The following is a 27,596-nucleotide window of genomic DNA, read 5'->3' as shown; positions in this document are numbered from 1 at the left end:
AGACGTTCCCTGGGGGTCCACCGGGGGCCGAATCGCACAATAACCCTGGGTTCGATGTGGGGCGGCGGAGGGGTGAATCGGACTGCGGTAGTCGTCGTGGGGTTGTGGACCACTGCGGCCCCGGCGGGGACGGAGCCTCTCCATCGTTTCTAGGTCCCCGGTGAACATCTAATATAATAATATAAGGTAATCCTCAAAACTTCGAAGACAGATGAACTGACTTGTCAAAAGTGCATGTCGTCTGATGTTATCTACAATCATAAGTAGCAGGTTAAAACGAAAGTTTTCACCACATAACTGAATTTTCGTAGATTGCCTGGATCTTCATGAAGTGTGGTTTAAAGTGAAAGTGATTGGTTCCAGTTTTTAAACATTTATTCTTCCTTTCGTAACAGCTGATCAAGTCCATAATGACACATTGCAAAGAGGCCGAGTTGTACAGTACGTCTTCGTAAAACAACTGCCTGGTTCACAAATCAAGAAACATACTTTTTCACAACTTTAAATCTTAGTGAAATAATATTCACGTAACTAACACAGGTTACACTTCGAGATATCAGCTCAAACTGCTCGACCCAGCAGTCTCGCTGCTTCCCTATTTATATATTCTAAATAATGGATGGTCACTTGGACCATTATTACTTAATAATGACAACATATTTTTAATCGTATTTCCAATTAAAAATTCCAAAGCTAAGCTGTTATGATTACACAGAATAATACGTCTAAAGTTACAGAATTGAATAATATGTGAAATTTATAATGTAAAAATGTTTTATTTGTGAAAATTCCATCTAAATATGAGTACAGTAATGAACTTCACAAAATTAATTAATACACGCTAATTACACGATGACTCACATTCCTAACAATAATTGAAGCTAAGAGGGGGGGGGGGGGTAAAACGAAACAGGTTTTGATTGACAGAATTTGTAACAGATGCCTAGAATTTTGTAATTAGGCGTATATCTGGTTACAACAATACAATTTTAATTAATAAACTCATTAAGACGGAATGTTCTTTACAGCTTTCATCCTAAATTTACGTTTTACAATATGTGTCTTCATTTGCAAGCGACAGAATAACTTCTTGGATGAGTAAACTACATTCGTAAAAGTCCAATTACTTGAATAATTACAGTTGGTGATTAATACCACGTATTTTATTCCTACCATTTTCACTAATTCAAGTCTTTCTCATAACTACAATGAGTGCCACAGTTTGTTAAAATACATCGTCGTTTGTTTTATTTTGTAATAGTGTCTGCTAATTAGTCTCCAATTTAGTGTCATTTTTATGAAATTCACAAATCACCATAATACCAATCTTTTAAAGTGAGGTATTGTACTACACGATGTCAGGGAATCGAAGTTTTCATTACGTCTTTGTATATTAGGTATATTACAACGTGACCACTGGTACCAGCAACGTTACCCAGCTGATGCAGCACGTCCAACGTGTGTGGCATTTCTTTGAAAGGACCATCCCGCAATTGGAGGGCCACAAATTTATTCCTTTCAAACTCACTCAGTTGGCTGCAGCGAGCACGAGCGCATCTCCGTGGTGTGGTTGCCTACTCGCTTCACACGTTTGCACCACACTAAACATTCTGGCCATGAGCATTCCCTTTTAAAGGGCCGACACAGATGGCACTTTGGTAGCTATGCCAATACGCTGTCTTTTGGCGGACGACATTGAAACCCAGGTGGCGTGCAGTCGTCGGATCAAAACCGATGTCGTCTTTCCAGGTGTACTAATTTTTTTCTGGCACTGTGTTTGAGTGGTGTCTTCTCTGTCAGAGATGTCCGACAGAAGAGACACCAGTGAAATATTTACATTTCTGAAGAACTGGGGGACTGCTCCTCGACATTTTTTTTAGTGTGAATGGATGTATATCGTCCGAAGCCCTCCGGCAATCAGGATTTGCGACTAGTGTGTTTAGAATATGCTGCATTGCAGCGTGCAGTAAGTTAGAAATTTCAGACGGTTACGGACCGTGCCCAGATGGTCGAAGAAGTGAAGGCAACTGCTCTTGAGAATCGATAAATCCGGTTCGTTTTTGTATGTCCACCCTTCTGACTGGAGATTTGAGGGACTTCGGCCGTTCGCTGATGTAATAAAATGGAACGCCTACAGCCATCCTTACGAAGTTATTTATTAAATGGCTACAAGTTTCGGTGCTTTAGTACACCATATTCAGGCCTTAACCGCAGCTGAGTCCGTTATCTCCAGTCGTATACACGATTCATCAGTGGCCAACACCTATGAACTGGTTTTCGCAGACTACCTATAACACCGATGTTGTGTCTCCAACCATCAACTACCAACAGACTGAAGAAACATTCAAAAGAAAAATATGTTGAATGTTCCTCCAGTCAGTTGGTAGTTGACGACTGGAGACACAACATCGTTGTTACAGCAGTCTGCGAAAACCAGATCATACGTGTTGGCCACTAATGAATCGTGTATACGATTGGACTTAACCGACTCAGCGTCAGTTAAGGCCCAACGATGGTGTACTGAAGCAACGACACTGATAGCCAAATAACAAATATCGTCTTAAGGACGGCTGTAGGAGTTGCAATTATTACATTAATCTGGTTCGAATCTCAGTCAAGCACAAATTTTCAACTTTGCCACTGCATTACCACTCTCCTTCCCCTTTCCTCCCTTTTCCTACATTTCATGTTTACATACGGCACTCGCTACGGGCACACGTCAGGGGCCCTGCGAGCGCACTGTTCCTATTTTTCGGGGGAAAATTAACTGTTAGTAGTGTTGTATTGAAAATAATTCGGTTTAGGATTGGATACGCAAGACTGAGCAGTATTTTTTAAAGTGAAGTAACTCACATAAAATTGCGTGTGTTTTGTGTTTTCTAATCTTTGGTTGGTTGGTTTGGGGGACGGGGCCATACAGCGAGGTCATCAGTCCCATCGGTTTAGGGAAGGATGGGGAAGGCAGTCGACCATGCCCTTTCAAAGGAACTATTCTGCCATTTGCCGGAAGCAGTCTTTAGGAAAATCACGAGAAACCTAAATCAGTATGGCCGGACGCGGATTTGAACCGTCGTCGTCCCGAATGCGAGTCCAGTGTGCTAACCACTGCGCCACCTCGCTCGGTGCCGAATCTTTGAAGAATATGTAGGGTAGGGTGGGGCTTTCTGAATCACGGAGCTATGTGGATAGAAATATGAAAATATTCTACTTCTTATCCTGCGTGCGGAGTTCATCCACCATTATGTTGCAGGACCATTGCTAGTCAAGTCGTGCACAAGCGAAAGGAAGGTTTTTCCATATATATTTAATACAGACACAATGGTCAAGAACGAAATAGAGGAGGTAAGACAGTACTGTTAATAACAATCCTCCATGTAGTATTAAGTCTGTTTAAAATAAGGTCTATTGTTGAGATACGTGAATGCTAGTCATAAATCTTTCCGCTACCAGGTATGCAGATCTACGAGGTGCACAAGTTCTAAGGCCTCCGATTTTGTTTCTAATTAACTACTCATCCGAAATCGATGAAACTGGCGTTACTTCTCGACGTAATCGGCCTGCAGACGTACACATTTTTCACAACGCTGACGCCATGGTTCCATGGCAGCGGCGAAGGCTTCTTTAGGAGTCTGTTTTGACCACTGGAAAATCGCTGAGGCAATAGCAGCACGGCTGGTGAATGTGCGGCCACGGAGAGTGTCTTTCATTGTTGGAAAAAGCCAAAAGTCACTAGGAACCAGGTCAGTTGAGTAGGGAGCATGAGGAATCACTTCAAAGTTGTTATCACGAAGAAACTGTTGCGTAACGTTAGCTCGATGTGCGGGTGCGTTGTCTTGGTGAAACAGCACACGCGCAGCCCTTCCCGGACGTTTTTGTTGCAGTGCAGGAAGGAATTTCTTCTTCAAAACATTTTCGTAGGATGCACCTGTTACCGTAGTGCCCTTAGGAACGCAATGGGTAAGGATTACGCCCTCGCTGTCCCAGAACATGGACACCATCATTTTTTCAGCACTGGCGGTTACCCGAAATTTTTTTGGTGGCGGTGAATCTGTGTGCTTTCATTGAGCTGACTGGCGCTTTGTTTCTGGATTGAAAAATGGCATCCACGCCTCATCCATTGTCACAACCAACGAAAAGAAAGTCCCATTCATGCTTTCGTTGCGCGTCAACATTGCTTGGCAACATGCCACACGGGCAGCCATGTGGTGGGAAGTATCCAGATAACCCGAATGGTGTAGCACTGTGCCAAGATGTGCTGGCCGTGCACCAAGGCATGTTTAGCCACAGGGTGATCCTCATTACCAACAAACACTGTCTGCCTGTGTCCATGGTGTAAAACCTGTCCCATGCACCCTCCCACCACCACCTACTCCAGTCCTGTAACCCAGAAGGTGTACACGATCAAAGGCAGAGCCACGTGTGAAAGCACCCACGTGATTTACCAACTGACCTGCCTAGACTGTGAAGCGTTCTATGTGGGAATGACCAGCAACAAACTGTCCATTCGCATGAATGGACACAGGCAGACAGTGTTTGTTGGTAATGAGGATCACCCTGTGGCTAAACATGCCTTGGTGCACGGCCAGCACATCTTGGCACAGTGTTACACCGTCCGGTTTATCTGGATACTTCCCACTAATACCAACCTGTCAGAACTCCGGAGATGGGAACTTGCCCTTCAGTATATCCTCTCTTCTCGTTATCCGCCAGGCCTCAACCTCCGCTAATTTCAAGTTGCCGCCGCTCATACCTCACCTGTCTTTCAACAACATCTTTGCCACTGTACTTCTGCCTCGACTGACATCTCTGCCGAAACTCTTTGCCTTTACAAATGTCTGCTTGTGTCTGTGTATGTGCCGTTGGATATGGGTGTGTGTGCGAGTGTATACCTGTTCTTTTTTCCCCCTAAGGTAAGTCTTTCCGCTCCCGGGATTGGAATGACTCCTTACCCTCTCCCTTAAAACCCACATTCTTTCGTCTTTCCCTCTCCTTCCCTCTTTCCTGATGAAGCAACCATTGGTTGCGAAAGCTCGAATTTTGTGTGTATGTTTGTGTTTGTTTGTGTGTCTATCGACCTGCCAGCACTTTTGTTTGGTAAGTCACATCATCTTTGTTTTTAGATATAATCTGAGATTAATGTTTATACAACAAAGATTTCCAAGTTCACCCAATGAGTTAATTTTCTGTGCTAATCTAAAATCAACTGCTTTATCCAATTAGTCCTAATGGTCACTAGTGTTCAGATTTCAGTGTGCGCCCTGAGCTTTGGAGCTGTGATGCAACATTCCATCCACATTGATGTCCAATGTCACCTCTGGATGCAGAAAATACTTAGGACCTGCTGATTCCACTTTAATGAACTTGCAGCATGCCGCCTCTGCTGAGTGCAGCCCCCAACTATTTTCTTAGTTGTCATCCTGCCTATTCATTAGGCTACTTGCTAATCTGATTCATAATTTCTTCTTTATTATGCTGTCCCACATTTTGGGGACTGGACCAGAAGCAAGTCTCATCATACATAATCAAGCTGTAGCTGGTGACAGTGTTCTGTCATAGTCAGTTTCTTTACATTCTATTAGCCCAGCATGCCTTTGATTTTTAGAACTAAGGATCTCAGTTGTCCAAGCAGTCATTTCAATGCCAGCCTTGTGACATTTGTGACCAGTGTGATATATAGTTAAGAGGTCAGCATGGATGACTGCCATGTAGGGGTCCCAGGTTCGATTTCCGACCAGGTTGAAGATTTTATCATCATTGAAGCACAAGTCACCAAAGTGGCATCAAATAAAAAGACTTGCACTATGTGGGCCAACAACCCCAGATGGATCTCCCAGCCAAAAATGCCATATGATCATTTCATTTCATTCTTGTTATTGCCCAGATGGCTGAACATCTTGATACTATCCTGCACACCAGGAGGAGTGGCAGCAGTATGTAGGTACATGAGGTGGCACTGATGCTAAATCCTGAACTTCCAGCAGTGGCCAGTGTACCACACTACGGCTGATATTTACCACAAGGACTTCGCTACTCATATTATGCATCTGTGTATGGCAGATTCCTCTTCCTGCACCCCTTTTAATTCTCATAGCGCATATCTTGTGGCATGACAATACAATTTTCATATCATGCATTGTCAGTCCCTTGCAGATCTTACACACAGCATCATCATTAGGTATGTAAGCAATACCTTAATACCTTAAAATTCTTCAGGTTCTGAAATGGGGATGAGAAAAACCCAATTTTTTTCAATGGGTTAAGTTGTGTTTTCTTGGTTTGATTTTTTTTTTTTTTTTTTTTTTTGTTGACAAAGAAGTAGTTCAGTTTAAATTCTTATGAATAATTTATTCAAAACCATAACCCATTCTTAAAATTACTTTATTAGTGGAAAAAAAACTGACAAATTATTTGTCAAGCTGTTGAACCATGGATAAGTCTTGCAGAAAGTCTTGATGTGCCACTCTAAGAACATAACAATTCAGAGTGAGAAGATTAACTGCTGCACAAGAAGAAATTGCAGAAAAGTGGCTCACAGAGATGCACCTAGAGTAGATTGGAAGTCTTTTAGGATTGCTGGTAGTGATTGTTTTCCTGCCACTATGTTTTCTGATGTGACTGTAATGCAGCTCCATACACACAAATGGTGGAAGATAATGGAGCTGAAAACAGCAAAAAAAGAAAACTTATCAGTGTGGGTTTATTATCTTTGTAAATAGCCTCATTTCTTGACCTGCCAGCGCTGCATCCACTGAGAGATTCTTCTGCATATATGGGCTTCTTTAGTCAAAATTAAGAAATAATTTTGAGAAGAGCTGATAAATTAGCTAAAATCTGTTAACTTTTGCATGTTTCCAAAATGCCTAAATCGTACTATACATCATTACAATTCTACATGAAGCTAAAGCTTTTTTTTCTGGAAGTGCAAATGTTATTTAACTATGCTTCTTATAGTGCAAGAAGAGTTAAAACGCAATATTAATAAAATAAATCCTCGTGACAGTGAATGGTTTCCATCAATAAAAACTCATGGTTTTTTTGGTTGGGTTAAATTACAATAACCCTGTTCTGAATCATCTGTGTGTTGTGCTGTAGCTCTACAGAGTGCTCATTCTATCTGCTGGTTTGACTACCCACTGTCCCTGAATGGCAACTGTAGGTAAGGCAACTCTGCAGTAAAACTTGCTGGTCAGGCAGGATGTGCCCTTCAGTGATGAGTGATGGTGGCAAAAGCATGTCTATAAAAAAAAAAAAAAAAAAAAAAAAAACTGTGTGTGCACTTTTAGTAGATGCTCTGTCTATGGTAACAATCTCTGATCACTTAACTTGTAATATAAAAAGCCTGAAAGGTAGCAAATGTGAAATCAAAAGCAAAGTCCTGGACTAATCAGTCTTCTTTTTAAAAACAAAAAATTAAAACTTTTTTTTAAATTGGTTCTTGTAGTTTATGCAGTTAAACATAACTACAAAGTTATACATTATTCTGTTATCAAACTAAATTTGTTTGTTACTTAAATCCCTAAATAAATAGTAGCATTCTGATACACTGGAAAGCAATTTGTGTTCTATATTATCAACATACACCTAAAAGTAGTCCATGGAACGCATAACTACCTACCTACCTTAACTGAATCAAACTAAATAAATATCTTTTCAAGTAACATTTCACTACTGTAAACATGCATATTTATTCTGAGAGAGTTCACTAACAGCTCACTAAAATCACTGTTGTGTCCACGGAATGAGTGTTGATGGTAGCAGCAATTTGAAACCGTTGTGATAAACTGGTCTTCATAACATTGATTAAACTATTGTGCAAACTTAAACACCATGTTTGAAATTTAGTACAAGAATTACTTGTATTAAAATGTGCAACAGATTATCTTATTTATGTTATGCATTAGTTTCGCAGGAATTTTATTTCTCCAAATTTCTGTATTTAAGTTATTAGAAAAAGAGAGTAAACACCAATTATAATTTATTTTCTAATGCCATCAGTACGTGAGGAAATATAAAGAGAAAAGGAAGGGGTCGAGGTGCTCTTTATCCAGCTCACTTCATTCTCTGAGGCTGTAACTTTGACTGGCCAGTCAACTTTTTATATGCTGTTCGGAAAAAAAAGGGAGGAGAGTGACTGACATGTTGTGAACTTCCTTTTATTTCATACAATGCCACATTCTATGACACAATCATAACTGATTTCTGCCTACATTGCTCATCTTCAGATCCTACAACAGGAAAAACTAAAATTTTAAATTAATATCTTAAAAATTGTAAACACTTTTGTCAGTTCTACAGCACACCACAAAGGAATTATCTTAATGTGACAGAAATTGGTAGATACAGTTCAAAATGGCTCTGAGCACTATGGGACTTAACATCTATGGTCATCAGTCCCCTAGAACTTAGAACTACTTAAACCTGACTAACCTAAGGAGATCACACAACACCCAGTCATCACGAGGCAGAGAAAATCCCTGACCCCGCTGGGAATCGAACCCGGGAACCCGGGCGTGCGAAGCGAGAACTAGATATGATGTAATCATTTGTTTGTCTGTACATGTACAATTTCAGAAAAAAATGGATGATTTGTTTAAGAGAAAGAGTTTCACAAATTGATAAAGTCAATAATGTGCTGGCCCACCTCTGACCCATATGCAAGGAATTATATAGCCTGGCACTGATAGTTCTGCCAAATTTTGTGCAACTGGCATGTTAGATCATCAAAATCCCAAGATGTTTGGAGGACCCTGCCCATAATGCTCCAAATGTTCTCAACTGGGGAGAGATTGAGCAAACTTGGTGGCTAAAATCGTGTTTGGCCAGCATGCAGACAAGCAGCAGATACTCTCGCCGTGTATGGGTGGGCATTGTCTTGCTGAAATGTAAGCCCAGGATGGTTTTCCACACAGGGCAACAAAACTGGGCTTATAATACTGTCAACATACCACTGTGCTATGGAGGTGCTGTATGTGACAACCAAAGGGGTCCTGCTACGAAAAGAAATGACACACCAAACCATCGCTTCTGGTTATAGGGTTATATGGTGGGCGACAGTCAGGTTGGTATCCCACTGCTGTCTGCGCTGTCTCCATACACATCTTCACTAGTCATCAGGGCTCAATTCGAAGTGAGACTCATCACTGAAGACAATTCTGTTCCAGTCAATTGGATTCCAGCCCAAAGACATGTCTGGAGGCACCCCAGACAGTGGTGGGATACTCGCCCATCGTACAACCTGACAACCAGGAGTGATGGTCTGAGGTGCCATTTCATTTCATGGCAGAGCACCCTTGGTTGTGATCCATGGCACCCTTACAGTACAATGGTACATCAATGATATTCTGTACCCAGTTTTCTTGTCCTTAGTGGGAAGCCATCCTCAGCATACATTTCCCCAAGTTAATGACCGCCTACACTCGGCAAGAGTTTCTACTGCTTATCTTCAAGCTTGCCCAACCCTACTGTAGCCAGCAAGGTTACCAGATCTCTCTTCAATTGAGAATGTTTTGAGCACTGTTTGCAGGGCCCTCCAACCATCTAGGGATTTTGACAATCTAACACGCCAACTGGACAGAATTTGGCATGATATCTCTCAGGTGCACACCTAACAGCTCAGTCAATCAGTGCCAAGCTGAATAACTCCTTGTCTAAGGACCAGAGGTACACAAACACATTATTGACTTGCTCAATTTGTGAAGCTCTTCCTGTTGCATAAATTATACATTTTTTCTGAAATTGTAATCATTTGTCTGTACATGTCCATCAAATCTAAAATCTTTCATCATATTCTGATAATATTGGAGTATACATGGTTCATGCCAGCCATAAACAGTAGGTATTAACCACATATATTTCAAATTTTATTTTACTGTACTTAATTCAACTGAACTCACCAAAATTTTGTAGGTTTTAAGATATATTTACTTGAGACCTCATTTTTCCTATAATTTTTTCTGAAGATTGCCAATGTAATCCAAAACCATTTGTGATTGTGTCCCACAGCGTGACAGTGTTTGAAAGAAAAAGTTTTTATACGGCGATTATCTCATTAATATCTTCAGACATTTGACTGCTGTGGGTACCATTGTCATCACGAGCGAACTATAAATTAATGGGATTAATGCAATCTTCATTTTATAGTTCAACAACATGCTGAAGGATGTTAGTCAACTTGGTTTATTGGGGAAACAGTGGGAGAAAAAAAATACAATTTATATATTTCTTTAGATGATTTTTCAAAAACTGGTACATTTCTAAAAGCTATTGTGCAGAATGAACTGTAGCAAACTAAAATATTGATTTCTATCCATACCAGAAATAATAGATTTTCGTTACAAATTCATAAATGGTGAGACATAAAGCTGAAATAATTCTTTTAAATGTAACAAAAAATTTAATAGCCTTTTGCAAACTGAAATAAGATTTTTGATATAGTTTTATGTGTGTTTCATCCACAGTGGATCCTTTTGACATCACTGGCTCAAGCAGATACATTCCCTAGAACAAAAAAATTACATTTTTTCTTCTCTTTGCACCAAACATCTTTTTTTTCTCTTGTATTCAGTCTATCTTAAAAAGTAAGGCATCAAGAGAAAAAAAGGCCAATCAAAGTCTGTTGCACCAAAAAAGTAATAAAGTTGCAAATGCAATTGAGTTAGTAAAAACTGATTTTTTTGCAAAATATTTTTGAGGTCTTTAAAAATAATAAAAAATGAATGACTTGGTGATAATTAAAATAACTAGGCATCATTTATTGAAAATATTTTGAAGTATTAAAAAAGAGGACACTCATACTGTTAGCTGCATAATTTCTGATAATACTAAATGAAAAGTCCTCTGTTGCTAAAATTTTAAAACAACTGTCTTCCTTGGTCAGTCAGAAGCACACCCATGCATGTTACCTAATTTAACTTCCCCCTAATCATGATCTGCTTCTCTTCCATCTACCCACCCTTTGGTAACATAGGAATTCCTTATCTCACAACCTGATTTCAATTTGTTTCAACAAAACTACTCCATATATTTCCAGTGTCACAGATTTTAATTCCCAAAAGACCAATATGATCTTTCTGCTGACAAGAGTACAACCATCATAGGCATGAATTGCAGAGCCATAGAACATTACCCATCAATATTCTAACCCACAAGTATTTCTTCTTTGAAGGGTAAATCTTGCAGGAAAACTGTGAAATTTCTGTGGGTACTCATTTGGTACCTTTCTTTGCAAACTTGTTTATGGTACTTCTAGAGGAATCTTTCCTATCTGCTCAACAACATAAACTACTTGCCTCTCAGTGATTTATACTGATTACCTTAGGGCTAAAGGTTAAATCTATCTGAAAGTAAGGGCTGCAGAATAAATAGTTACAGTTAGGCAGTTATCAGCAAAACAAAAAAAACTATTTCTGAAAAACTTGAATAATTTGTTGTGCTGTGGGTCAGACAAAGGGAAGCTGATTATTATTTGTAGGGTTTGTGAAAGAGTCTGATAGGACAAATGACCTTGAAGTACTACTAATTTCTTTCAATTTGGTATCAGTTATTCGTTTTCCTACTCGGGTAACACAGGAAAGCAGCACACTAATAGATAATATTTTTGTAGCCCAAGATATATTTAATCAAATGAACATTTAGCCTATTAAGAGTGGTCTTTCTGATCATGATGCACAGCTAATTGCAGCAGGTGACATAGCTCCATAGAGGAATGCAGAACAGCCCTCCAAAATAATGCATTCAGTTAACAATTTAACAATTGAAAATTTTAGGGAAAGCTTGCAGCAGTTCGATTGGTATGAGGTGTACCATGAACCCAATGCTAATTTATAATATAACTTCTTTTATGATACATTTTTGAGTATATTTGCAAACAGTTTCCTTAAAAACACAGTGACATAATTCTAAGAAACCATGTAAAACACTGAGGCTTAGTAAATGAATAAAAAGCCTTGTAACCAGAAAATAGATGTGTATCTAACAACAAGAAAGAGAAATAACTCCAAAACAGTCAAATATTATAAAAACTACTGTACTATATTAAGGAAAGTTATTAAAAAGTCCAGAAATCTAAGATCACCACCTCAAGTATTGTCAAAATGGAAATAGAGCTACTAGAAGCACAGGCAGACTGTATTACCATCAAACTTAATGAAAAGTTTATTAACGAAAAGTCAGAAGTTGAAATATTTTTAATAGTTGTTTTTATGATTCCGTACCACAATTAGTAAAAGGGGAACACTTACAGGATCACTTTGCCGTTCATCTGTTATCTGTTGTCTGTCTACCTTTCTGTCCAACTGTTCAAAACCCTTTTTTGGAGGAACAGGTGCACATATCAAGTTGAAATTTATGTGAAATATTTAAGCTTACCGCCTCGTGACAATGTAAAAATGTGTAGCTTCTACATCAATGCACTCAAAAGATGTGGCCATTTTATTTTGATATTCACAAACTGTCACCAAAACCCACAGGGTATTTCTCATTGACTTAGAATCATGAAATTTGGCAAAAAGCAGGGTTTCACAATACAATGAAAGGAAAAAAAATCTGAAAATTGTTAATTTTTAATTATATTACACGAAAAAAATATTTCAAACAATGGAAAATCCGGGATGGAATGTAACAATCACACACACACACACACACACACACACACACACACACACACACACACACATATAGACTCTCTCTTTCATGCAAACGCAACTCTCACACACAAATGCAGTCTCAGGTAACTGAAGAAACTACACTGCGAGCAGCAGCACCAGTGCATGTTGGGAGTGGCGACTGGTTGGGGATAATGAGGAGGCTGGGGTGGGGAGAGATAGCATGGTGGGGGTGGCAGACAGTGAAGTGGTGCAGGTTAGACAGAGGGCAGAGGAGAGGTGGGGAGGGGGGGAGGGGGGGGGAGTAGAGAGTAAGGAGAGAAATAAAAATACTGAGTGTGGTGGTGGAATGACAGCTGTGTAGTGCTGGAATGGGAACAGAGAAGGGGCTAGATGGATGAGGACAGTGACTAAAGAAGGTTGAAGCCAGAAGGGTTACAGGAACGAAGGATGTATTGCAGAGAAAGTTCCTACCTGTGCAATTCAGAAAAGCTGGTGGTGGTGGGGAGGATCCATATGGCACAGGCTGTGAAGCAGTCATTGAAATGAAAGATATCATGTTTGGCAGTGTGTTCAGCAACAGTGTGGTCCACTTGTTTCTTGACCACAGGTTGTTGATGGCCATTCATGTGAACAGACAGCTTGCTGGTTGTCATGCCTACATAGATTGCAGCACAATGTTTGCACCTTAGCTTGTAGACCACATGACTGGTTTCAAAGATAGCCCTGCCTTTGATGGGATATGTGTTGTTTGTGACCAGACTGGAGTAGATGGTGGTGAGAGGATATATGGGACAGGTAATTGCAGGTGAGGATACTTCTCCTTTGAAGGCATTACCTACAAACAAATGTGGGGTACAGCTATGGGCACCTGCCTGGCACCATCCTACGCCAACCTATTCATGGGCCATCTAGAGGAATCCTTTCCAAAACCCCAGAATCCTAAACCCGTCACCTGGTTCAGATTCATTGATGATATGTTTGCTATCTGGATTGAAGGTGAGGACACTCTATACACAGTCCTCCAGAACCTCAACAACTTCTTCCCCATTTTTCTTCACCCGGTCCTACTCATCCCAACAAGCTACCTTCCTCGATGTTGACCTCCACCTCAAAGATGTCTACATCAGTACCTCCAACCATATGAAACTTACTAACTACCAGCAATACCTCCACTTCAACAACTGTCAGCCATTTCATACTAAGAAGTCCCTTCTGTACAGCCTAGGCACCTGTGGTCATTGCATCTGCAGTGACAAGCAGTCCCTCTCGAAATATACCGAGGGTCTCACTGAAGTCATCACCAACCTTTGACCGATGACCTCAGTAGTTTGGTCCCTTAGGAATTCACACACACACCAATGTTGTACAAAACAAATCTACCGTGCCTTATCCTTCCAGTCTTCCACCACCTCCACAAGTCCCACCGTCTGGCCACAGAGGAGCATTCCCCTCGTAACTCAGTACCACCCAGGACTGGAGTAACTAAATTACATTCTCCATCAGGGTTATGATTACCTTTTGTCGTGCCCTGAAATGAGAAATATCCTGCCCACTATCCTTCCCACCCCTCCCATAGTGGTATTCCGACATCCACCAAACCTACACAATATACTCGTCCATACTTACACAACCCCTGCTCCCAATCCACTACCTCATAGCTCATACTCATGTAATAGACGTAGATGCAAGACCTGTCCCATACATCCTCTCACCACCACCTATTCCAGTTGTGATGAAGCAAGCCGGGATAATTTTAATTTGCCATCTGCCTCCTTAAATTCGTTTTGTTACTTTTAACTATTTACCATTAACATACATGAATATTATCTGCATTTCCATAAAAGAGAAAGGTTGGCCCTCAGTTTTAAAGTAAATAACACCAGATCTAATATTGTGCTTAGTTTCATGTATGTAAGGGCCTGATGTTTGGTCACAAGACAGTCAGTCCACGGCCAAGTTTCAGACAAGAAACCTGTGTAGCTTAGAACAACAACACTGCTTCAGCTTAACTGTGGAATAAGTGTTAAACAATTACGCCATGTGTTAAAGCAATAACAGTGTCTGTTCCATATGTACCTTTCTATTCTTCAAGAACTGTGTACTTTGTGGTTATGTTTTTACTGTTCATAGATGTTCAACAGTAAACTATAGTAGCAGTATGTGGCAGTTTGCCTGAAAACTATTAATGAGGCTTATCAAAAGTTATAACAATTGTGCACTGGCCAAATAACTGTGTATTATAAGGGGGTTGTGAAAAGTGATAGTAAAAGACTGAAACACAACTGTGTATCTGTCAGCTACATCATTTACAGTAGTCAGTGTTGGAATCCACAATCCATTTTTCAGCCAGTGTAGCAACGCAGTATATCAACACTGAGGACACCAAACGAAATAAATAAAGCTTGTAGAACCACTACACAGTCTGGTCACTAACATCACATATCCCTACTTGTGGAAACAGTCATACGGTCTACAAGCTAAACTGCAAACACTGTGCTGCATTCTATGTAGGCATGACAACCAACAAGCTGTCCATCTGCAAGAATGGTCACTGACAAACTGTGGCCAAGAAACAAGTGGACCACCCTGTTGCTAAATAGGCTGCCAAACATGATATCCTTTATTTAAATGACTGCTTCACAGCCTGTGGTGCATGGATCCTTCCTACCAATACCAGCTTTTCTGAATTGCGCAGTCCAGCCCCGTCCCTGTTCCCATTCCAGCACTACACAGCCGTCATTCCAGCTGCTGCTCGCATTGTCAAACTATTGAAAAAATATTTCTTTTGTCTTTTGTTATGTGACTTAAAACGTAAAATTTAACATTCCCAAAATTCTTGGGATCCCTGTTATTAATATCTTGCCACTATCAACGTCAATAACATGCAAAAATCTTTGATATATTCAATTCCCAGAATGGATGAACTGTCTGTACACACAATTAAGTTTGTATGGAATCCTCAGTGGGGAAGTCCTACTCACAGCTGGCAAATATTTTAAATGTTTAGGAGAATATAGGATCCACATTTTTATTAGTAAAGTCAAGGCTATCAGTGGAAGAGGCAATACGTCTTCAATTTGATAAAATTGAAATAATAAACTCGCTCAAAAGTAAAAGTTCACATGGAATTAGTGGGATGTCTAACAGAGTATTAAATGCGACTTCCCAAGAAACAGATAGGATTCTCAGTCATATATGTAATATTTCACTGAAACAGGGCATTTTTACTTAAGTTTGATATTGTTAAACCATTGCATCAAAAGGGGGATAGGTCTGATGCCAACAACTACCCCCACACCTGAATATAACTTCTGGCAGCATTATCCAGAATTCTTGAAAAAGTATTCAAGAGTAGCTTTACATATTTGTAAGAATAAAGTACTAGCAAAAGGCCAGAAAGGCTTTTCGACAGAAAATGTTATATATTCTTTCTTTAATATTTCATCAAAGTTCTGAACAACATCACCCATTGTGATTTTTTGAGATCTCCCAAAGGCTTTTGATAGTGTAAATCATAAGCTTAAGTATTGTGACATCAGTGGGACAGTGCACAAATGATTTAATTCATTTTTAACTGGGAGAGTGCAGAAGTTTGAATTAAACATTTCACACACGATGCAAAAATCAGCAGAGTTCTGAAACTGGAAAGGTATCAAGAAGGAGTCCCACCGGGTTCAGTCATGGGTTTCATATTGTTCTTAAGATACAAGGTGTATCAAAAAGAATCATCCAATTTGGTACCTCTGTACTTCTGAAACTAATAAACATATACAAAGAATTTTATTCTTTGATGAACGGACAACCCAGACAGTTTTCTTTCATATCTTTTCATAGGTGTTCAATATGCTCCCCTTGAGATGTAGGGCGTATGTCAATGCAGTATGCAAATTATTCCCACACTGCAGCAAGCATGTCTTGAGTTACAGCTTCCACAGCTGCTGTTATGCAACATCTCAGTTCATTCATGTTGTTGGTAATGGGGGCATACAAACAGTCTTTTATAAACCCCCACAAGAAATAATCACATAAAATCAGGTCCAGTGACCTCAGAGACCAGTTGTGTAAGGCTTAATCATTTAGTCCAGTGCGATCGAACCATTGTCCATTAATCGTTTGATTTACAAATCCCCATACTTCCAGATACCAGTGTGGTAGTGCCTCATCCTGTTGGTAAATGAAGTCATTCGAATCAGTCTCCAACTGTGGGAAAAGAAAGTTCTCAAGCACATCAAGCGATGTGCTTCCTGTAACAGTGTTCTTGGCAAAGAAAAATGGACCATACACCTTTCGTGTGAAACTGCATGAAACACATTAAACTTTGGAGAGAGTGGTTGTTCTGTACCCCCTATTCTCACATTGTGATGGTTCACCTTTCCATTTAAATGGAATGTTGCCTCATCACTAAGCACTAAGCGTGCATGAGAACTGTCATCCCCTATCTTGCCTAGAACAAAATTACAGCACTCCACACGTTATTGTTTGTCACCTTCACGAAGAGCTTCCAATAGCTGAATTTTGTTATGGTTTCATGAGTGAATGTCAACATAACACATACCAGATGGACCTCGGGGGCATGTTGAGCTGTTGTACTGTTGAGCTGCATGACGAATGGATTTCTGTGGACTCCTTGTGAAACTATGGTGGATACATTCGACGTCTGTGTCAGCCACGCGGTGAGGGCCCGGCAATTTGCCTTTACATAAACAACCTGTTTCTTAGAATTGTTCATGCCATCATCTAATGCTCTGTGCTGTAGGAAGATTGCACCATGCCTGGTACAAGAGCCAAGCTGAACAGTTATCATTGACCTGCACTGTGCTTTATGTAGAACACAAAATGTTTTCTGTTGTACTGACACCATTTTTACTGGAACGGATGTGGGCACACACTGCTGCTACTTACTGGGAAGCATGTACAAACCGAGAGTTTGCTCTTTCCAATAGTACATTGTTCTTGCACATATCCCAAATAACATAATACACTACTGGCCATTAAAATTGCTACACCACGAAGATGACATGCTACAGAAGTGAAATTTAACCGACAGGAAGAAGATGCTGTGATATGCAAATGATTAGCTTTTCAAAGCATTCACACAAGGTTGGCGCTGGTAGTGACACTTACAAAGTGCTGACATGAGGAAAGTTTCCAACCGATTTCTCATACACAAACAGCAGTTGACCAGTGTTGCCTGATGAAACATTGTTGTGATGCCTCATGTATGGAGGAGAAATGCGTACCATCACGTTTCCGACTTTGATAAAGGTTGAATTGTAGCCTAGCGCGATTGCAGTTTATCGTATCGCAACATTGCTGCTCGCATTGGTCGAGATCCAATGACTGTTAGCAGAATATGGAATCGGTGGGTTCAGGAGGGTAATACGGAATGCTGTGCTGGCTCCCAACGGCCTCGTATCACTAGCAGTTGAGATGACAAGCATCTTATCCGCTTGGCTGTAACGAATTGTACAGCCACGTCTTGATCCCTGAGTCAACAGATGGGGACATTTGCAAGACAACAACCATCTGCATGAACAGTTTGACAACGACTGCAGCAGCATGGACTACCAGCTTCGAGACCATGACTGCGGTTACCCTTGATGCCGCATCACAGACAGGAGTGCCTGTAATGGTGTACTCAATGATGAACCTGGCTGCACGAATGGCAAAAACGTCATTTTTTCGGATGAATCCAGGTTCTCTTTACGGCATCGTGATGATCGCATCCATGTTTGGCAACATTGTGGTGAACGCACATTGGAAGAGTGTATTCGTCATCGCCATACTGGCGTATCACCTGGCGTGATAGTATGGGGTGTCATTGGTTACACGTCTCGGTCACCTCTTGTTCACTATGATGGCACTTTGAACAGTAGACGTTACATTTCAGATATGTTACGACCCGTGGCTCTACCCTTCATTCGATCCCAGCGAAACCCTACATTTCAGCAGGATAATGCACGACCGCATGTTGCAGGTACTGTACGGGCCTTTCTGGATACAGATAATGTTCAACTGCTGCCCTGGCCAGCACATTCTCCAGATCTCTCAACGATTGAAAATGTCTGGTCAATGGTGGCTGAGCAACTGGCTCATCACAATACGCCAGTTACTACTCTTGATGAACTGTGGTATTATGTTGAAGCTGCATGGACAGCTGTACCTTTACACGCCACCCAAGCTCTACTTGACTCAATGCCCAGGTGTATAAAGGCCGTTTTTATGGCCAGAGGTGGTTGTTCTGGGTACTGATTTCTCAGGATCTATGCACCCAAATTGCGTGAAAATGTAATCACATATCAGTTTTAGTATAATATATTTGTCCAACGAATACCTGTTTATCATCTTCATTTCTTCTTGGTGTAGCAGTTTTAATGGCCAGTAGTGTAGTTATGATTTTTTTAAAGTCAGGTGATTATTTTTAGTACACCCTGTATATTGATGACTTAATATAAATTGATGATTTGCCACTCTATATTCACAAAGATGCAAAGCTAGCTGTTTTTGCTGATGATGCAAGTATAGTAATCACACCCAACAAACAAGGAAAGTCTTTCAGAAAATTATTAAGTGGTCACTGCAAATGGACTCCCATTAAATTTTAATTGAACACAGTATATACAGTTCTGTACAGTAAATGGCATAGCACTATTAATGTATACAGAATTTAAATGGAAGTCTGTAGATATGGCAGTATAATCAAAGTTTTTGAATGTGTGTACTGATGACCGATTGAACCAGAAGAAACACATTGATGATCTGCTGAACATTTCATTTCATCTAGTTAGGCTATCAGTGTTACTGCAAATTTTGGCAGTAAACATACCAATAAATTTGTTTACTATACCTATTTTCATCCACTGCTCTCATATGGTATCATATTTTGGGGTAATTCATCATTAAGGAAAAATATATTTATTGCACAAAAGCACACATGTGGGGACCTTTGTCCTAGAGTGACTGAACATCTTTGGAACGAGTGGTGTGGTATGCCTTTGGGACAATGCAAGCTGGACAATGTACTTGACTAGATGTTCTGTACTACTGTTGGAGTCACGAACGATGGTGGTTGAGTTTAGTCTCGTTCTGCACACCTACATCAAGCACTCTTTAAAAGGCAATGAGCTTTCAGCAGCACTGTGATTGCTCTGCTGTTAATGCCGTAGGTAATGCAAGCATTAGACATGACTGTAGCAAGTTGTTTGGTGAATTTCTATTCTATTTGTTGCAAGTTGTCATCGCTGATAGTGGTGGTAAGAGAGAAATTACGCAGGAGCAAGGGAGAGACATAATTTGCAGGATATATGCTTTTCTTAAGCGGAAAGCTCGCACATGTGCATACTGCAACTGTCATTTGGAATCATCAGTAATACAATTCCTATCTGTGCCTCAACATTTGTGGACTGCCATCGTTCATTGACCGGACTGAAGTGCGTTGTTTGATAAAGAATGTATCATCTCTATCAGTGGCTATCACTGTAATATCTCACCCCCGACATTGGTGACCGCATATTAACCATGAATACACTCAAATGTGTCTCCAAACTCAATCATGCTTACTGTGTAGTGATAATGTGGCCATCGTACACCACATCACTGGGCACCATACCTACATTAACGGATGCCACTCACAGAAATGCTGTACAGGATCATTGTGGAAAGTGTGTGAATCTGACTATAAAAGCTGAGTGCACGAATAATTCATTTTCATTACTGCTATCTAACAGTATCACAATGCTGCATCAACAATGGTGATATATGATGAATCCATCAGTTAACTTAAATCCAGTGAATTCCACATACTCCTTAGAGTACCTTCTCGATTCTAGTCATCTCTGCAGTGCCATTATGTCACCTACATCTTCCTGCCCCATGCAACACATTCCAACATTCACAGTTCGCCACACTCCAACCAACTGTGCATTAACTTAAATCTAGTGAATTCCACATACTCCTTAGAGTGCCTTCTTGATTCTAGTCATCTCTGCAGTGCCATTATGTCACCTACATCTTCCTGCCCCATGCAACACATTCCAACATTCACAGTTCGCCACACTGCAACCAACTGTGCATGAACAATCAACAGCCACCTGGTCTCACACACTTCACAGACATTGTGTGCCTATTAGCACATTGATATGTTCAGCCATTGCTCACCTCAAACTACCGCTTTTTGACACCAAGAACATGAGATTGTGGTTCATGATCATTGAAAGCACTTTTCAGATAACCAGCATGTTCAATTAGCAATTGAAGTATATGCATCTGATCTCATCACCCACAAGGCAGGCCATATGAAATCGTAAAGTTTCCTCTGGTGGAGAATAGATATGATACGTCCAAGGAAACACCACATGCAGGAACAGCAACTTCAAGAGGTCATGTGTGGTAGTATATTGTCACATATCTGGTACCACCTCTGCATCTCAGCCAATCCAGCTCTTACATTAGACACCTTACTGGGGTCTTGTGGTGAATCAAGCTATCAACAGATCCACAGCTCACCATGATCGTGAATGAGACAGCGCTGACTTGATGGCACTTGGCTATGGCTGACAGAATGTTCACTGTCATTTGCCATAGGCAAAAAGTAATAATGTCCCAAGATCAACTCAGTGATGCATGTGGGGCGAGTCCATCCCCACACAGCACAAATGTAGCTGACCAGACATGAAGGGCCACGATGATGGCAGACCATAGCACTCCTCACTGCTTGCTCAACAACGCCCACCAGTGCCCAAAGCTACACATGGCAACTGCGTAACACAACCCACACCAGCTCCAGGCCCTGTTCCCTGCTGGTATCATACACAATTCAGTGATGCTGCATGCAAATGTTCGACCCTTGTGAGTACCCAAACTCCACAAAGGGGTCACAATAGGCACTCCAGTCCGCTACACCTCACTGAGTCACTTCCAACCCACCAGAATATCAAACACATGTGCCCACCTCAGTTGTTGCTCATGGACATCTCTTGATCTTGGACAGAGCATCAGATCAATATCTACTAATCAACACAGGCTTTGGTGTTAGCTTATTTCCACATTCCTCATCTCTGACTTTCAAGCCTACAACCACCTTCATGCTCCAGGCTGCCAACAACTCCAACAGTAGTGTCTACAGCACTACCATATGCTCCATCCACCTGTCAGACACATTCCAATGTCCATGGACATTCCTGGTTACTGAGATGGTAGAATCAGTCATCAAAATCAACTTTTTGCAACGTCACCAGCTCTCCCCTGATGTCTTATATTGTACAGTCCTCACTTATTCACCATGTCTCTGCCTCTTCCATGAGTCCACAGACAGCACCTGTTGCATTTCCCTTTGAATGCACTATCTGTCGCACTGTCTGTGAATGTGCCACAGTTTGAGGATATTCTCCACACACATGCAAAATCCTGCTTGCAACGTATAGACACAATCAGTTCATACAGGAACTGACAAACTTTGACATTGCACTGCTGCCACCGATGAGGCCCTAGCAGCAATGCACAAGCAGCTCTGCACACCAGGCAATGAACAGCTGGACACGGTACTGTCTCCCTTGCTTGGGCTTGGCCCCCACTCCCTCCCCCCAGCACACACCACACCGACACAGATGCTGCCAGCTGCCAAGAGCCATCTCAAGGTCAGTAAACCACAGCATGCAGTATCTGTTAACAATACTCCTGACCTGCCACTTCAGGTACACATGCGTGTGCCTGTACTGTTTGTGATGGATCCATGTCTTGTACAATAACAACCAATGAACTGTCAGTTTGACATAAAGCATGGCATTTGGGCCCAGCAGATCTGCAACCTGCCAAAGCCACAGGCAACAAACTCCTTCAGCAGGAATTATTTGCCCTCCAGATAGTCTCTGGGCTTCCAGGATCAAGCTCATTCCTAAGAAAAATGGCTCTACCATATTGTACAGCGATTACAGGGTCCTCAGTAGTCAAACAGTGCCTGGAAGCTACCCTGACATACTGACTTTAGGCACCCCCTCAACATTTTCAGCATGATTGGTTGCAAGTGTGCCTACCTATAAATACGTATGCTGAAAATGCTGCACACATTCAAGGATGGTGGGATGGTCAGTAAAGAGGCAAAATCACAACTTCATCTGATGGAAGTCACCTTCCTTGGGCACATGTTTAATGCCAGTGGCATCAAGCTAACAACTGAATGTACACTGCTGGCACAAGATCTTCCTTACCTGGAAACATAACATGATCTAAGATGATTCCTCAGGATCCTCAGCTTTTATCACTGACACCTTCCACAAGCACCTGGCTTACAGATCCTCCTAGCAAATACTGTGGAAAGCAAAGACAAACACAGGAAAAGGAAATTACTTTGGATACCAGAAATGATGGAACCATTCTGCCATGCTAGAAATTGCCTGGTACAAGCTGTTACATTGGCACTTACAACAGATGCAAGTGACACTACAATCGGATTAGTTCTTCAACAGATTGTTAATGATGTGCCATAACCACTTTCTCCAAGAAACTCTCAGCCTCGCATTTGAAATAGTCAGCATTTGACCACAAGCTGCTCGCAGTTTACTTTACTTTTTCAGTGAAGACCTGGAGTTCCTAATGTATCAGTATTTACAGTGCTTGGTTGATGCCATTCAAAATCCATACACAACTGCCTTCCCCTGACGTTTCCTCCATTTGCATCCTAATGCAGGGGATCTGACACATGCACGGTCCTGATAATATCATCGCTGATTATTTCTCAAATCTTTCTGCAATCTCCTTGAATTCATAATTATGAACATATGGTGAAAGATCCCACCATCACTCAGCTACTCATTGATGAAAATATGAGCCTTCAGATTAAACATCACACTTTGCCTTCAACCACCTCCACATTACTCTGTGATGTGTCTAGGGAAATCATGGCCCCTGGTTCCCCTTAACATGAAGTATTTGACAGATTTCACAAGCTCAGCCACCCCGGCACCAGAGCAATGACAGTGCCTTATTACAGACTGTTTTGTGATGTGTGATGTAGAAAGTGACTGTCACCACTGGGCATGATGCTGTTTACCCTGCTGACAAAAAAAAAAAATGGATATCACATTCAACCTATGTTAAGCAATTTTCCTATTCTGACAGAACACTTCAAACACATTGACAACGACGTAGTCAGGCCACTGCCAGAAAGATTTCATTACATTCTCTCTGCCATTGATAGGACAACTTGCTGGGTAGAGGTGGCCCTCCTCCTTGATATCATGGCAAACACTATCACACAGACTTCTATCGAACTACAGATTGTGTACTTTGACATAACTGACCACATTACGACCAACTGTGGCATACAGTTCAATGCAGCCCTTTTCAATGCTCTTTGCTGCGTCCGTGGAATTGACCTTATGTGCATTGCTGTTTACCACTCACAAAGCAATGACTTGCTGGACAGGTGGCATAGAATAATGGAAGTGGTGCTCACGTGCCACAAAGGCCAGAGGTGGAGGCACCTCCATGGCACATGAACTGCATATATAGAGGATCTTAAGGCTTCACTCACTGAAGAGATGTATGGAGGAACCATTGAACTGGCTGCAGTTTGTACTCTGTCCACAACCAACACTGGGAAGTTTTATCTTCCATAATTGATATGACACATCAAAAATGTTATCCACCACACACAGATCCCTCCAGTGTCACTACATTCCATGCCAAGATACTCATTCATACAGATTTTGGACACTGTGACCAGAAGAAGTTCTGTGAATACATGATACATCTCTCCATGCAACCTCCTTATTTGTGACCATACAAAGTACTCAAACATGGAACCCATACCTTTGAATCTTTGATTAATGAGAAACCTACCACTTTCTCCCTTAATCACCTCAAACCAACATGGATACTGCAAGATGGACCTCCTCCATCTTCACTGGATAATGATGATGCTCAACTCGACAACTACAACACGTAAGATAACGAGTATGTGGGTGAGTTATTCACCCACCTAGGTCCACCACTGAGAAGAGCTCAATTTGCTTGCTCATCTGGGTGTGAGTCAGTGGTATGAGGATGTCTCATGCCTGCCTCAAGCAAGCTTGGGTTTTGAGCATGTTGCTGGAAATGAGTGTATCACAAAGCTGGGAATTTGGATGGCTGATGCTTGCATGGCCTTTGTGCACGATACAATGCTCCAAGAAATGGCAGAGTGTCAGACAAGATGATGGCTTCTTACTGCTTTTCCAGAATCTATAATAATTCACAGTCAAGTATTAAGGAAAATCTGAATACACTGGCGATCTCAGATAAATGAGGTACATCGAATGACACATTAATATTTCAATATCTTTAAAACTATGGAAGTTGATATTTCACAGTGAATAAATGTTTTCACAATGAAACTCTGAATTAACAACTTTTAAATGCTTCATGTGATTTCACCTAACAAAATTTCAGATATAGCATTGCACTATAGCTATCATATCTGAAAGTTACATGTCTGTATCTATTTTATTTCCTGGTTTCTTCCTTTTTTAATATTTATTTCATTATACAAATGTTAGTCAGGACATTGTATCCTCCACAATCATACAGCAAATGAATACAGTGAGAATAACTCATATTTTTTCATAATTATGTCTTTATTTAATGAACTTCTTCTGTTTTTCCATAACTTTATTTAAATATTAACTGCAATTTATAATACAAAATCATGGTGATTTAAGAAGTGGTCAGTTGCATGTGTTAGCAGACACCACCTTTGTAATAGAGTGCCAAAAGACACTTCTGACAAGCAGGCCTAAATAATTATTTTAACGATATTAATGACAATCTGTTGTCATTAATTGTGAATCTACTTCTGCAAGAACACTGACTTACTTATTAATGGACAAACCTTCATTTACATGTACTGTGAATGGTCTGAGTGTGACTGAAAGTTTATAACATTTCTTTATTTAAGCATTGTGGTAATATATTAGTTTAATCTGGGAAGTGGCCATGTTGAGTCAAATGATGTCTGTAGAATGGAAGAAAGATGTATTTTTGGTGGGGACAGCCTTCAGCGAATGGAAAAGCAGACAGTAGCAGAACACTATGGGTCAAGTGGAGACAGAGACTTTTCGAGCGAAGAGCTCAAGGGAGCAGTCCTGGCTACTTTTACATCTGTGTTTGAAGGAGGCTGACGTGCCTTACTTACTGAGTGATATTGGATAATATATGTGATTGATTCTGCATGGTGAATGGCCATTACCATACTTTAACTTCTGTGGGGACTTCATATTTTGAGATGTTGGAATGTGCTCCAGAATAGGACTCTAACTGTTCTGCTTGTATTAGAGAACTGAGGATAGACAGAGTGTGAGTTATTATCCTTTGTATTGCATGTGCTAATTTGTAAATCATCATGTTGAACACTGAACTGGTTGAGCTGGTGAATATTTCATGTATTGTAATTATGAAATGGGCTTTGTCATCACATATCTTTGATGACTATTTAGTTTGGTGATTTTGCTACTATTTTTGTAACAACCACAACATAACTTTACTGCATTTGATAAGGGTATTTTCTGTATCTATTTTAACTGAATAGTAGGAATACTTACCAGTTATCTGAGATGTCCTTTCCTGAATAAACATTATTCAACATAATTCTCAGTCATCTGCAAATTACACATGTTAGAATGGAACCTCTGTTTTTAAATTATTCATTTAACATTTATTTTGTATTTCTGTGTGTTTTATTAACTTACAGTTCTAGTCAATGCACAGACTGTTTAACTGCAGCATAACAGCTACAAGTTGTTATTTGCAGTAAATTAGCTGTGGAACATGAAAGCAGATGTGCATGGCTTGACACTATGACTTCATCGAGCTATTTTTTTTTCTTTTTTTTTTTTCAAATAATGCCCTGCATGGCCCAAGTACGTGAAGTATGATTCATCACAGGTAAAGATGAAACAGGTTTGCTCGTATGGACTGCTGGTTAGAGAGCAACTACACTAGCAGTAATCCTTAGATACTGTCGCAAACACTGACACATGCAATGCAACACACCAGCTGCCACAAGAGCTATTTGATGCTGCTGTCTGTCCATACAAGCTGACTGACCCACACACACCACCTGTGTCACAGAGCGGCTGCACCAGACGACCACACAATACCTCACCCCATAGCACATGCAAACTATCTGCCATGCTATTTCTTCCTCTGTGAGAAATGGTCTGATCACACCTTGCATAAGTGCTGGTCACAATGTGACTGGTCATTTACACTCCCGCATGCTCCTTGCATAAATGCTGGTCAAACCCTCTGCAGACATCACACATGACCTGGTTGGTCAGGCACACCTGCACTACTGCAAACAGCAATGCTGCCTGATGCTTCCATGTCTGTCAATGCAGACTTGTCACCACACCATACAGTGCTTCATGCTTCTGGCTCTGTGGGGACATTCATCCTAGAGCAACCAAACATCTTAGACATAGCTGGTGTGGAAGCTGTTTGGGACAGTGCAATGCAACTTCAGTGTGAGCTGGATTATGCAACTGACCTGGCATCTGTACTAGCGCACTGTTTAATAAAGAATGTTCTCATGATCCAGGTGTATTCTCTCTATTGGTTGTACCAGAATAATAGCTGGAGACTAGCCAAAATCATCTTGCAGATATTTATTTAAGGAACTAGAGATAATGACAGTAACATCAAATACATATTCACTTATGAAATTTCTTGTTAATAACCTATCCCAGTTCAAAAAGTAATAGCAATGTGCGTAACATAGGAACAACACTAGAAGAAAGGCTCATCTTCACTATTCTTGATTAAATTTAACTTTGGCACAGAAAGGGTTGAATTACAAGAAGCCACGGATTACTCGAGGAATAGGGGTATCTTGTAAAACCAAAAGAAAACTGTATCTGTCAATCCGAAACATTTCCAATGTTGATGCTATAGCACATTATAAGAAATACTGCAAAATATTAAAGACTGTAATACGGATATCAAAGCAAATATATTACA

General features: G+C 40.6%; 1 protein-coding gene across 3 annotated transcripts in view; it reads right to left on the bottom strand.

Annotated features, from left to right (window-relative positions):
• Window positions 1-8,170: 8,170 nt before the first annotated feature.
• LOC126190836 (uncharacterized) overlaps window positions 8,171-27,596 on the bottom strand; it is a 40,837-nt gene continuing 21,411 nt past the window's right edge. For 2 of the 3 annotated variants that reach the window (XM_049931412.1, XM_049931413.1), the window contains one exon: window positions 10,249-10,497. In XM_049931412.1, the coding sequence (XP_049787369.1) occupies window positions 10,303-10,497 (195 nt within the window). In that variant the 3' untranslated portion in view covers window positions 10,249-10,302. Of the gene's footprint in view, window positions 8,226-10,248; window positions 10,498-26,179; window positions 26,237-27,596 lie in introns of those variants that run through there. The other variant, XM_049931414.1, reaches the window with a different exon arrangement.

This window comes from Schistocerca cancellata, chromosome 6 (genome assembly GCF_023864275.1).
Source record: "Schistocerca cancellata isolate TAMUIC-IGC-003103 chromosome 6, iqSchCanc2.1, whole genome shotgun sequence".
NCBI lineage: Eukaryota > Metazoa > Arthropoda > Insecta > Orthoptera > Acrididae > Schistocerca > Schistocerca cancellata.
Note: the sequence above shows the minus strand (reverse complement) of the source record. Positions and strands in the feature narration are given on the sequence as shown.